The sequence below is a fragment of the Mycteria americana genome, chromosome 6 (genome assembly GCF_035582795.1).
Source record: "Mycteria americana isolate JAX WOST 10 ecotype Jacksonville Zoo and Gardens chromosome 6, USCA_MyAme_1.0, whole genome shotgun sequence".
NCBI lineage: Eukaryota > Metazoa > Chordata > Aves > Ciconiiformes > Ciconiidae > Mycteria > Mycteria americana.
In genome coordinates, this window is record NC_134370.1 from 16,241,524 (window position 1) to 16,255,898 (window position 14,375).

Below are 14,375 nucleotides of genomic sequence, written 5' to 3' on the forward strand. Positions count from 1 at the left end.
GGGGGCCACTGGCCAGCTCAGGGGTAGCAGTAGCACACCCCTTCTGTGAAGGCACAAACATGGCCCATCACAAACCTCACTGCACAGACAGCACCCTATGCATTGGGATAATCCCAGCAGTGCTGCTGCTTTAGCAACCCACTCTCCAGCGAGCTACTGTCTCTACCCTGCACCAGCCATCCCTGTGCTTAGATTTCTGCATGTCCTTCCATCCCGGTTCGTATTTGAACTGCTCCTACCCAAACAAACCCTACTCGGAAGTGAGCAGATCACGGGCTCCCGGCATAGCTCCCCTGGTGAGGACTGCTTTCAAACCATGAAAACTCCTTAGAGCCTGGGTGGCATCCCCAATTACAGCCTCACTGCCGGGTGGCTCCAGGACCCACCTGCATAATCCTCCCAAGACAACAGGGGCACCATCAACTAGCAGAGATCATCACAGCCAGTGTGCCAGCCCCACCTGCAGCTTCCCCATTCCCCAGCATCACCCGAGATGTGAGGGTGCATCCTTCTACCCACCAGTGCTGGCACCACCATGGGGCTGCAGTTCTGCTCCAGGCTTCAGCCAAGAAGAACCTAAAAGCAGCTACAAGAGTGCAGGACCCACCAACATGGGCTGCAGAAAGGGACTGGCACGACTGGCAGCAGCAGTGTTGCAGGAAGGGCTGTCAGGAGTTGTTGCCTACACCAGTTGATACTTGTTCACCTGCTCAGCTGACATGCTCATTCCTACTCTGGGCCTTGCCCAAGTCCCAGTGCAATAAAGACTCTCTCCTCCCACCCCCCAGTTACTCCAGTTCCTTCACAGCCTCTCCCTGGCGACACTGCCAAAGACATTTAATATCTCCATCCCTCCCTCCCAATTTCATTAAAGGACCTGTAACACACCAGGACCTGAGAAAAACCAGACCTCCCCCACTCCCAAGCTCTGCCAGCTCTCTCTGGTCTTTATCTCATGCCTAATCACTTACCTAAAGCTCTCCTCACATGCAGAGCCCAAAGTGTTCCAAGCAATACAGCAGCAATATTTAGCAACCCCTGATGCAAGCACCATCTTTTCAGCAACAGCTCAGTGTTACTAATAACCCAGAGATCCCCCCAGAATCATTATCTTGGACCAGCAGTCTTTGGGAGCTGCAGCTTTGAGCTGATTGAAGATTGTTCCAGCCTTGGCATCTTTTTACAGCCATAGATCATTGCTTAGGGCACTTAGACATCATCTCTGCCACTTACACAAGGAGAAAATGTAGCACCACGGTAGCTACAAGGGAGCTGGCAGCAAGCAGGCATGAATGGCAGCAGAGGAACTGGCACAGATCAGGAACTGTGACAGGGAGCTGTGCTGGAAAGACCCTTGTGAGAACGTGATCCTGCAGCAAAGCCACGCTTTTAAATTACTTTGCACCCTGAGCTGCTGTCTTGCATCCACTGGGAATGGAAGGCTGCCTTCAAGCAGGTGAGGAGCTGGTTGATTCCAGTCCCTCCCTGCTCAGGCAAGGGCTCCAGCAAACATCCTCTTACAATTTTTGTGCATTGGAAGGGAAGAGCAGCCTCTTGACAGTGGAAGTTACCTATTAAGTTCTAACAAAGGACCATGCTGGGTGCTTTGCCCTAGAAGTGCTCCCAGTTTCTGATACAAAACCTCTTCTTTACCTATCCAGGATACCCAAACTCACAGCCAAGTAGGGTTCATGCACCTCCTTCCCCAAGGAGGACCAGACCCCAGACACTGCTGCACTTACCCACAGCACATTCATCCACAGTCATCCACATTCATCCAGACAGCAGAGAGTACGCTGAAAGTTATGGTTGTTCTGAGACCCAGCTCAGGTTCAGAAGGCTGACACAAATACAAGCAGAGCCCACTTAGATGTGCCTACAGGATCCCAGTAAATCACACCAAGGCCTTGGTGTTTGCACTAGTCCAGTTTGCTGCTTCATTATGCAGGCAGCAAGTTGCAGATCCTACTTCTTGATTTCTTGTTTGGACAAGTGACATGACATCTAAGGTCCCAGGAACTGCCTTCAACGCAGCAGTGTCACAGGGTCTAGCCAGGAAGAGAGATCCTTTTAGACATGTAGACAGCATCTGAAAATAGGCCCAACTTCCAGTGCCCAGCCAGGCTTCTGCGATCAGCAGGTACCATCACAGCCCCTTTGGAACTTGAAACAAAACATACAGTCTCTTTTGTTTCCCTTCAGAGTTTTATTTAGCAAAATGCAACTGTTTCAGCCCTGCCAAGTGCACAGCCTGACCTGATGGCCGGCTTGGGGAGGCATACACTGAAAGCAGGGCTGGCTCTGCCTTTTAGCTCAATTCTTGCTCTTGGCTGCAAAGGACAACACAAGCAGCTGTCAGGAGAGCAAGCGCAGGTGAAAGGTGGGCCCTGCTCCAGGCACCTTTTCCTTCCACCAAATCAGTCCACCCCACACACAGCCTAGACTTGCTTCCCATGGCTCAGAGCTTGGCTGATCTCAACCTGACCAGCAGACACAGCTGATAGGGCATCCCGGCTCAACTTGCCCCTCAAATGCTGTATCCACAGAAAAAAAAAAAAAAAAAGAAAAGAAAGAAAAAAGACGACAGTTAATAAAACAAACCCTGACTTGCACAAAATAAAAAGGGTAAAGGACCATCGGCCTTTATTTCCACTAATGGGCAGGTGAGGTTGAGAAAGTCTGGCCCTTTGTGCACTCTTCAATGTAGCTTTCTGGCAGGCAAAAAAATCCCTTCAGAAGCTTTGGGGGCCATTCTCACCTCTCCTGCCCTGCGATTCCCTGAGCCAAGTGTCAACTCTGCTGAGCTGGGGTGACCAGAAGCAGCTGTGGTGCCCTTCATGGGGCCGTGAAGTCTAGGACATGCAGGGCCGATGCCAGGGCAGCGTACAGATGGGTGGTACTGAAACGGAGGCAGTACACTGGGCTGCTGGTGGGTGAAGACAGGTGAAAGCTCTGCAAGAAAACAGGATAATCAACCTTTCAAAGAAGAGGTCAGCCCAAAGACCCCAACTGGTGTTACCAACCCAAGGGCAGAGATGCCTGAGCAAAGCAGGCTTTTCCCTGCATATAGGTTAGGTTCCCCATGGTGGGCTCGCCCCAAAGACAGCCCAGCAGCCCCCTTCTCTTCTTCTAAAGAGATACAGGCACTGGGCTGCCAGAGAACAACTCAGAAGCTCTGCTGCTGCCCAGCCTCTGGCCAGCCCTCACCTGCAGGCACCGAGTCTGCCGCTTATCCCAGAGGCGCACCACGCCGTAGTAAGAAGAGCCACTGGCAATCATATGGTTCTTGTCACTCCTTATGCAGTACAGGGCACTGTCATGGGGCTCTTCCCACTCCTGGACGCACTTCCTGCAAGGGCAACACAAACCGGAGAGGGGCTGAGCCTCCACTCCATCACCACTGGAACTGAGGCCCAATTTGCCTGAAGGAGCTAATTCAGCTGCAGACAAGTCCCCAGACACTGCACAAGGAGAGCCCAGGAGCCTCACGCAGGCCCCGGATGGCAGCAGGGTAGGCTCACCTGGTGCTGGTCCGTATGTCCCAGTAGCGGATGTAGGTGTCATACCCACAAGAAAGGAGAAGGGAGGGCGTTTCGTAGAAGACATCAAGGACTCCAGCTCCACGGTGGAAGTCAGTCCCTAAACAGGTCAGCAGCTGACCACTGCAATGAAACACAATAGGAGAAGAGACATTCAGAGCAAAGCACTCTTCCAATTCAGCTGGCCAGAGCAGAGATGGTGTCACAGAAGTCTCCTAGATCTCATTTCTGTGATTTTCTCACTTCTGTGATTTAACAGAATGCAAAAGTCTGCACAGTTTTCCTCTCCCTCCCCCAGCTTCTGCTGCTGGTTGGGCCACTAACTGTCATGGAGCGTGAGCAGCAGCGGTCACAGCTGTAAGAGGGAGAGCCAAGAAACAGGCACAGCTGACCCCCAGCAGAACAGGATCATTTTCCTTGGGAGAAGTGACCAGTACTCTGAATGATGGGGCTCCATTTCCATGGGAGACAATTCTCAACTTAATCAAACTCCAGAAAATCTGCAACAGCCACTTACCTGGTCAATCTCATCCCATCCCAGACTCCATCCTTCAAAATACTGCCCACTGGGGTATTTCCCCATATCTTTGACACACAGCTCAGATGCACAGGCAAATCAGACTCTCCTGACCCAGTCTGCCATGGCTGCTCTCCTCAGCCCCCTCCAGTTACACTGCGTACTGCAAACACCGTATCTGGGGCTGAACATGACAGGTCAAGAGCAATCACCCCAGGGCTGCTCTGGAGATGACTTTCCAAAGGCTAGGTTGTTTTTTTTTTTTTTTTGACCCCCCTCCTCCTTTTTATTTCCTTGCTTACTATTAAAGAGCAAAAGCAAGATCTCCATGAAGCTCAAAGCCAGATGCTTTGTGGCCATATCACTCTGCTGCTTGTTCATGTGCAGAACCAGCAGCTCACCAGGAGGATGGTGCCTGGTGAGGGCCCACCCTGCCAGACTGCAGGAAGGAGCTTGAGCCACTTCCCTGGGCCATATGAAACTGCATCAGGCACAGGCACAGCCAGTCCCAAGTATCACTCCATCTGCCCCAGCAGCCAGCAATACCCAGCCATGTCAGACTCTTGGGAATGGAGGGGACAATCTGCTCAGCTGCCTGAAATGGCCACCTATTGCAAACCCTCCTTTTCTTCCTCCTCCTCCTCACACCCTCTAAATCAAAAAATGCTGGACACAATAAACCTTGAAGCACCTGCTTTTCAAACTCTGCTGCATGGCCACCCCTCTCCAACAGGCTCTTGGTTCTCAGGACAATGAAGCGGTCCTGAAAGCCGACAGCACAGATCCCACAGTGGGGTCACTCCCAGAATCTCCCCCCATTATTTTGTTACTTTCTGCTCCTTGATCCAGCATCACACAGTTCTGAGGCACATCGCCAAATGCCTTAATTCTGTCTGTAATCTGGGCTAAAGCCCTCGTCAGGGGATAAAGACCACACAAAAGGAGAAATAGAGTCCCGGGAGATGTTAAAACAAGTAAACACCTTTGTGTCAGGAGAGAGAAATCGCTGATAAAGCAGATTAGCGCCTCGAGCCCTGGTGTCCCCAGATCAGAAGGCGAGCCCTGGCCGATCTTTGCAGCCAGCACGCTTCTATGATCACAGAGCTGGCGGCATGCTGGGGCCAGCCTGTTTCCCCACAGTCACTCTCCAAAGAGCAGATTATGTAGAATAACAATTTCTTTGTGGCTGTGTAATTCCCTCCGTGACCGTGGCTGTGGGCAGCTACATTGGCCCTTGATGCCAGGGCCCTAGCAACCATTTAGAGAGGCCAACCAGCCCTAGCGATGGCCCCCCCATGCAAACCTCTCGGACAAGCTTTAACATCAAGTGCATGAATTAATCCCCCCCAACACGAATCCAGGGGTGCTGGCTTATTGGACTTTGTGTTTCTCCAGGCAAGAGATCGAGGGGATTCCAGGCTTCAGCCCTTTGCAACCTTCTCAATACATTAACCCTTGGAAGGTTACTTGCAAACCAACCCAGCAGCAACTCTGCACCTGTGTGCAGGTCGAGAGGTTGAAGCATTTGCAGTCTGAGCACTGGGGGCAAGAGCTGCAGGGTTTGGCTGGGGCTGATGGGTCCTCAGCTCCACCATGGAGTGAGACATGGATGGGCATCTCTGAGCTCCTGGCACTCCCCTGCCCCTCCAAGCACACAAATTCCCTCCATCTGCTGTTCTGCAAAGCCAGCAGGACAGATGGACATGCACGCAACCCTTCTCAAGGCTTCCACACAACCTTCTTCATCCTACAAGTTATATGCGTGGCCCAGAGTTGTAAGACATACAACAGAGGTATGAGGAGGAGTCAGCTGCTCTCCCAAACAAGAACCCTTGGACTACCTGTGAGATGCATAAGGAGCCAGACTGCCTACCCTGCAGAGTCCTCTGCCAGTTGCTCAGGCAGGAGCAGGGAGTTACTCACAGGAGATGAGCTATCTCAGCGAGCCCTAGGCAGCACCAGCAGCTTGGACCCCTCTCTCCCCACTTCCACATGCTACTGCTGTTTTGTTTTGTAGGGTACACCCTGCACTGGTGCTCTGGGCACGTGGCACTTCAGGAGAGGAAACCAGGACAGGCTGCACATGGGCCACGCAGCCTGGCAACACATCTGGTGAATATCTCCTGCTAGCTAGCTGAAGCCTGTTTGTGTTATTTCCCCTCCACCATTTTCCCTGCTAATATACCTTTACTATGTAAAGGACTAAGCGAACTCCTCTCTCCTCAGGGAGAGAGGAGCACTGTGCTGAGGAAAGGTAGCAGGATGCAGAAGCACATGTGAGGATCTTTTACTCACTGGGACCAGCCCTCTTCCTCCTCTCAGGTGCTTGAAACACGTCACAGCAGATCGCCTCACAACCTCCTGCCTCTAAACAAGCACCCACCACACCCAGACCAAGCCTGGCCACATTAAAGCTTGTCTTCCATCTCCCAGACCAGACCTCAGTCTGCAGTGCTGCAAGATGGCAGCAATTTTTAACAGCAGCCTGGTGATGTCTCCAAGTGAAAAATTTCAGCATCAAAGGGACAGGGACAGGAGAAACCAGAGAGTCTGGATTCCTGCTTTCAGAGCTTCCTGTGCAGCACTGAACACCACCCAGGTGCCTCGCTTCCAGTGTTTCTCCATGCCTTCACACCTCACTGCAGTGGTACCCAAGCATCCCAGCAGAGTCACACCTGTTCTCCTCCCTCCACTTCCCTTTCCAGCCTAGGCAACAAAAAAGAAAGAAAAAAAAAGGGGTGTGGGGGGGAAGTATTAGCTTCTCTCTGTAGCCAGGAAAGGAGCACGGATACTTGCAAGTTACTGCAGCAAAGCAAACTTTGCTTTGCTGGTTTGTTAATCAGTTCAACTCTCCTGCCCCAACAGCAGGTCAGCCAAAGCAGCTTTCAAATGCGAGGTCCAGCCCCTGCATACAGCAACAGTCCTTTAGCAGTTTACAGAAACAAGGCATTAGTTGCTACAGTGAAGCACTTATAATCTGACACCAGCGGGAAATCATACTGTGCTGTACACTGGGCACACAAACCAAAAGACCTACGTGTTCTGGCATGGGCATACTTAAATTGATAAAGATGCAGAACACAATTAATATTTCCCCCATTTTTCAGCAGATTAAGGTGTCTCTGGACCAGCTACCACCAATGCCAGGCTAGCTCCACATCCCTGTAGCATATGCAGCCATGCTGAGCCCATGCTGGGAAAGGAACTCTCTGCCACCATAACTCGCCCAGCCTTGGGATCACAAGTTAGTGCCCACAAATTGTCCAGTCTTCATTATCCTAAATACTCTCTGTCCTCAAACCCCAGTCCCCACATCTACCACTTCCCAGGAAGCAAAACCCACAGTAAAACTCACAGCTAATCCTTAATAACCCATAAAGGATCAAGATAACCCATCAAGGGGCAACAGAAAAGCAGCAGATACACCAGCACATCACTAATGGTTTTCTAACAACTTACATGGGCAGAAGATATCTGCTCAATGAGGGACAGAAAGAGATGTGATAGCTATCTTGAACTTTGTTTCTCACCAGCTTGCAAAGATCACCAGCACCAGCCAAACGCAGCAGGGAACAGCCTTCTCCTTTCCTTTGTGGGCCCTTTTTCACCCTCCGCACCCAAACACCTTCCAAAAACCACGTAGCTGATGCTCAGCACTTCAGGGGCTGGGGTACCCTGTCCTTGTTATGTACTATGACGGTTAGTCAGCAAGTGACTGTGAAGCCCAAGCAAGACCAAGCATAGAAGGTCCACACCACCTCCCCACCATGCCCTGGCCCTCCAGCAGTAGCAAGTGGAGGCTGTTTCACTCCCAGGCCTTCTTTGGGCAAGCCAGGTAGTTAGCTGTGCAGATGGCGGGAGTTTTGCTATGTTTTCTGCACTGAACAGCCTGGGCCAGATAGTGCCAGGGTTCAGTCCCAGTGCTGGGTGGCACCGACAGAAACAGCTCCACACCAGTGGAGCTCTGTGAAGCAGAATCACAAATGTGACAGTCCGAGTTTCCTGGAAAGACCAGTATAGAGCCAGAGCTCTCAGCTTTAGCACCTTAACTACAAACCACCTGGGCCAACACAGCACCTACAGACACACAGGTAGGCCTCCAGTGCCAAGCAGGAAACTCACAGATATTCCTAGTTTCTCCTACTTTCTCTTAAGCATCTACACAGACTGCAATCGTATTGGCAGTAATCCAGTACCAGCCCACAAGGAACAGAGACAGAGCAAATCCAGCAGCCCATTTCATCCCTAGCACAGGAAAGCTGTGATAGCACCAGGCTCCTGATTCCTTGCTGATAGAACAAGATGTTTAAACCAAGTCCCTGTGCCTGGGAAACATATCAAACTGATGAGTCCAAAAATGAAAGGCATTTTGTTCAGGCACTATAGAGAATCGTTTGATTCATCTCCGTCAATTCCCACATTCTTCAGAAAACAAGACTTTTAAAAATTACTTTTAAAATAAGCTGTTTGTTTGGGATTTCTACATTTCCCTCGTTTCTTTCCACGCTGGAAATCTAGCCACGGGCATTGTTATCATGATACCTCCAGAAGACAGGAGCCTTCTAGCCTGGAAGCAAAGTGAACTACCAAGGAATAGGAGAAACAAGCTGGTTTAAGTTGTTTTTTTTCTTTTTAAAACCAGCTTAAGGCTCTATTCCTCCTCACCCCAGCAATATGAAGACAAAATAAGATCAGTCATGGCAGAGCCCAGATGGTTAGTTTCCAGATAATCCATGGGATGTGCTGTCACCAAGTTAAAGCCATATACAGCCTCCCAAGCCACAGCCATTATTTGTGTGACCATAAAAGCTCAGGATTTCCCCGAGACCTTGCTGATAGCTGGAGTCCAAAAGAAGTCTGCACCTCCCTCCCTGTACCCTGCCCATTTGCTGCAGGTCTTGGCCAGCTGTCTCCAATACACATGAACTACATTCCAAAAGCTAGGATGAAACAATAAACACTTTTCTCCCTACCCTCAATTTCTGGTGACCCCGATTCACTAGAATTGATATTATACAAATATGCAAATTCTAGAACTGCTGAATTCAGAACATCTGCTGAAAACAGAGATGTGTAAAATTGAGGACATACTCATTCACTCTGGAAACCTCATCTGTGAACCGTGATCATCCATCAAAGAGGAGAAGCCATTGCACATAAGCAGGTGACTATTCAGAAACCGAGAAGAGCTCTAAACCAGTATTTTGGCCCCAGTAACTTCCCCAAGTCAGGTGGGAAACATATACTTTAAAAAAAAAAAAATGTGGAAAGAGCACTGTTCAATTCAAAACACTGGGATATTTGAGCTGAGAATCAAACAGAGAAAGGAAACAAAATCCCTTTAGAGACAATTATCCAGAGTGCAGCATTTGCACAACTTCTGTCATCCAATTTGGAGAGCACACCAAAACCAGAGGGAAGAGCTGAGCTGTCGTCTCTTCCAGGTACTTTGCAACAGCAGCTGAGGCACCCAGGGGACACAGCAGCTTACACTAAGAAGGGAAAGGCTTGTTCAATATAATGTACATAGGGAGAAGCATAGATCCTTGGCAAAGTGATTCTCCATAGAGTTATTCTACCCCAAGGTTACCCCTGCGTTTAGCCAAGGCTACTAATTCCTGCAGGGAGATGAGGGACTGTCTTGGGGAATTTTGAGGGAGCACGTCCACGTGAAATGGCTCAGAGATGCTGTTATAAGTGATTTTCAGAGAAATGCCTCTCTCAGCTTCCTCAGCGCAGCTGAAGGGACTTGAGGCAGTAGGGGGGAATGACACCAACGATGGTTTGAGATTGTGTCAGGGGGGAGAGACAGAAGAGGGAGTTTTGCCTTCTTTTCTTCTGCTTTCTCTGAATTGGCCCACACACGCTTTAAATGGTCCAATAAAAAGATACAATTTCTTTACCTTTCCAGCTCTGGGACCCTGTGAGTTTTTGTTGTTCGGGTTCCCGTAAGGTTAAGTTCAGAGGATAAACTGACACGCTGGGCTATGGGAAAAAGCCAGTTTCTTCAAATAAAGCCACAACGGTGCAAAAGAGACCCTGCTGGGGCTTTTATTTGGGAAAACAAACAGAAATGGCACCAAGCCCTTCTGCTTTACGGACCAATTTAACTATAAAACCAATGTTCTCCCTCTCGGGGGTGAGGACGGGAGAGAGACAGGACATGACAATAGTCCAAAACCTTGGGGGGAAAAAAAAAAAAAGAAGATAGGACAAAAAAGGTTGTCTGTCCCCTTTTCTTTCTTGTCCATGGCTCCTTTTCTTAGCACACGTGTGTTCTTGTAAAAACGATTAGATTGCAATTTGTATAACATGGTGACCCCCAAATTCAGACATTTAACCCCTTTTCTCTGCAAAGAATGTCAAGAATGTTTTCTCTGTCTTTCTTTCCAACGGTAGGAGTAGGGGGGAATTCTCTCAAACTGTGATTTCTTGGGGGAAGAGAAAAAGAGGGAGGCGAGGAAAAGAAGCAGGGAATTCTCAAAGCCTCTCGCCTTTCGCCCCACTTGTGTGGGAACAGGCGGCTGTATTGCTCCCTTTCTGGACAGAGCTCTGCAGGTCTCCTTTAGTGGGGAGACAAAAAAATGGAGAGTCCAAATCAAAACAAAGCCATCTGTTTAAATGAGCTACTGCTAGCTAGTGGCAGAGGGGGTTCCTTATTCACTCCTTCCCATTCTTCTCTCTTGCCTCTGTTGATTCTCTCTCAACCCAGGGAAAAATAAAGATTGCTTTTGCTTTGGCTCAGAGGGATGAAACTGATTGATGCGCTTGGAGTGTCCAGACCCCACCCACACTCTCCGATTGTTTGGGGCCTTGTAAAGTTGTCATAAATACGCCTGAACAGGACTGCAAAGGCCACAGCATGCCCTGGACATGCACACATCCAAAGGGCAAGAGCTGGCCTCACGCTCATCTATAGTGAGACAGAGCTAAGACTGCCATAGGGAGGCAAGGATTTAGGATAAACACCTGTATGTTCTTCCTCTTACAACAGTTTTATGTTTAGGTTAAGATGCACCAGAGCCCTCTTAACAAAAGGCAGGCAGAATATGCCCAGCTTATGTGAGAGGGTTCAGAAAGACAATGTCAAAAAACCCCCCCAGAAATCAGTAAAGAACCACAAGGCCCCAAATGGTTTTGAGAACACATGCATACCATGGGAAATACATTGCACAGACAAGGCCAAAGCTATCCATTATAGCCAAGAGACAGAGCTCTGAACACAACAAAGTCTGCTAACAGGAACAGTCATCCAAGAGACCGCCACTTAAGAGGCTCCCTGCAGCAGCAAGCTTTCTCCAGCACTGACTCAAGTATTTGACCATAGGCCTAGTGTCCTGCCTCCAACAACACCCAAGATCTCAGAGCAAGGGAATCAAATCCTACAGTTCAGAGCTGCAGAACTGGGGCAGGAATTTCCTTCTGACCTTGTCAAGTGATTAACTCATGCCTGAAGGCAAGAGACCTGTTTATATCTAGTCTTGCTGCTCAAGTCACAAGTGGGATTGCCAGCTCCACGAAGGACCTGCTTTTCCCTTTGCCTAGATCTACATCCAAACTCTCCATCCTACCTATCTTACTGCAGAGGGAATGGTTCCCAAGGACCAAATTAGAAATCCAAAGACAGCCATTGTGCCAAATTGATTTAATATCAACAGGCCAAGAAAGGGTTCACCTGAAGACTAGAATTCCCCTATGACAGACCCCAGTCTGTCACCTCACCAACCCTTTTTCCTTTGAATTTCAGGAAGAAAGAATGGCATTTGTGTTCCTTTATTATTTATGTTCCTATATCAACCAAAGGACATATAAATGGGAATACCCAGAACTGATGCTTTAAAGAGAGTAACCAAAGCTATCTGTGGACAGGATGGGGAAACAGCACAGCAAAAAAACAAGCAGGAGAGCCTCAGGAAAAGAGAATGAGCAGCCATCTGAGGAAGGGCAACCACCTGTGGATCTTCCCACTGCAGTGAGTGGAAGCAGTAGACGGCACACATTTGCATTCACTTACCTGACGTAAGCACAGCCCAGAGAGCTGTTTAGCTCACTGTTGGACAAGTTTTGGATTCATTATTGCGATTTAAAATGGTGTTCAGCCAAGACAGAGATGCTGAGACAGAAACCCAAGCCTGAAAGGAGTAGGAAGTCTCTTTCCCACAAAGCCTGGAGAGAGTTTCCTTGGCAAAAACAACATACTTGGCATGATGAATCTATAGAAAAGTGGGGCAGGAGAGGGGATTCTGCATCTACAGCATGGTATTATGATTCTTCTGCCCCCTCAAATCCTGTGAAACTGTTATCAGTGCCAGGATAATATTTGCTATCGCTTGTCTCTCCTGGTACCAGAGATATCCACCCACTTCTCTGTGACTGGATAAATCCAGTTTAAATGCCTGGGTGAAACAGACTCCCCACACTTCTTGGATCTAGCAACTCCAGTTCTGAATCTGTTTGCTCCCTTCACCCAACAAACTCCTCTTGTTATTAAATTAGAGGGTCTCAAACTTGTTTAAACCTTGGAGTTCAAAGCTGTGGAGAGAGCGATCTTCAACAGAACTTCTTTTAGAACACAATGCTAAGAATTCTGCTTGTGCATCTTGGGCCAAACTTCTATATTAAAAACTTTTGTTGAAAACATTTAGCAAGCTTTATAACCAAGAACTAGACCTGCAGATTCTCATTTCATTTATCTACTTCCACATATAAAAAAATCTGAGCACAACAGGATGCAAAGCCAAGAAGGACGGGATTTAAACAGGAAAGCATCAGTAGTGATTAGCTAACCAGGGTGTTCAGTGCTATATACTGCAACTGTCAAATTGCACTTGCTGTTTAAGAACAGCACAGGGAGCCCAAGTTTTAAAGCTCTCCCTCCTTGTTGACAATTGCTCGTGTTCACTCACTCAATGGCTCTAAAGAGCCACCAAAGTGGATGCAGATCAACATATGCCAAAGTTTGAAAGACAGCAACTAATTCTTGCCTGCCCCACTGCACAGACAGATGTAACCTAGCAAGGGTCCCATGGAAGCACATACCAAAGATCAAGCAGCAGCAAGTTAGCAAACTTCAGCCAGCTGCTTATGATGGTAACACTCATGCTGGCTTTCAGAGAGAAAGAGCACAATGCAATAGCACTAGAGGCAAAGACGGATTATTAACCTGCTCAGCAGCTGCCTGGCTACCCTGAAAGACTCCTCCCCACCCCTCTGCTGAAGGCTCCAGCCACACACCTGAATCTCCCTTCTCCTCCACTCCCAAGCCACTCTCATGAATCCTCCAAGTCCCACCTCCCCAAAACTTGCAGACATCAAAGGCACCTGCCTTGAACACCTGAAGAGCAGGGGGGGCCTGATGGTCAAGAAATGCAACTCTGTATCTTCCCTTTCCATGCACTCTCTATTTTTTTTTCCCCCCATGCCTTTGAAAAAGGTGGCAGAGATAAATGGAGAACAAAGAAACAAGAAAAAGCCACAGCTTTGGCCCACACCCTGCCTATTACTTAAGGGGGAAGGAACTCTTCCGAAAGAGGAGGAAAAAAAATGTGCTCAGACACAATGGCTCAAAAGGCCGGGCAGCAAACCGGGCCACTTTGTACTGCTAACAAGGGAAACCTAATTACAGGAAGAGGGCAAAGAGGGACAGATAAAAGGGATACAAAATTTCAACATCTGTTGCCATAAAGGGATAAGAAGTGGGGAAACGCAAAGTGTCAGTTTGGTGTCAGTGACGGCGTAAAGCCACTTTCAAAGGGCTCAGGAGAGGGAGAAAAACCGAACAAGAAATTAGAGGGTTCTTAAAAAAACCAAAAAAACAAAAAAACCACTCTGCCAAAAATGCTTTCAAAAGGGGGGAGGAGATGAACAAAGACTAGATATTTAAAAGGCAGAGGATCTGGGGTGGCTTGTAGGGCACAGCTAACTTTGGCTCAGTTTTCATAACAGCTCTCGTACCCTGCGTCTGTTATGTTGTGTCACAGGAAAGGACAATGTAGGACTTGTGCACTCAAAGTGTTTACAGCATGAGGACTACCATGCCAGACAGATCACTGGTCCATTTCAAACACTGGGCTTGGCAGAATAGCTCCAAGAGTTGTTGCAAAGCGAACTCTGAAGCATCCTACCTTATGGAGAAGCACCCTTGAGGCAGGGGCATTTGTCACCTAAAGACATGCAGACCACCACGGTAGCCTGGAGAGCAACAGTTCTCCACAGGCAAACGACAAATGCTGGCCTTGGAGCTGTTCCCAGTGGTGTGTCACCCTTGTCTCCCAAGGAGTTTAAACTCCCAAAGGAGATAGGAGGTGGGAAGAGAAAGA

At 48.7% G+C, this 14,375-nt stretch overlaps 1 protein-coding gene across 3 annotated transcripts in view; it reads right to left on the minus strand.

The window, feature by feature from the left end:
- Nucleotides 1–2,192: 2,192 nt before the first annotated feature.
- Nucleotides 2,193–14,375, minus strand: part of FBXW4 (F-box and WD repeat domain containing 4) — a 63,055-nt gene continuing 50,872 nt past the window's right edge. For all 3 annotated transcript variants that reach the window (XM_075504698.1, XM_075504697.1, XM_075504696.1), the window contains 3 exons: nucleotides 3,522–3,662; nucleotides 3,208–3,349; nucleotides 2,193–2,952 (listed from right to left, as the gene is read on the minus strand). In XM_075504698.1, the coding sequence (XP_075360813.1) occupies nucleotides 2,836–2,952; nucleotides 3,208–3,349; nucleotides 3,522–3,662 (400 nt within the window). In that variant the 3' untranslated portion in view covers nucleotides 2,193–2,835. The remainder of the gene's footprint in view (nucleotides 2,953–3,207; nucleotides 3,350–3,521; nucleotides 3,663–14,375) is intronic.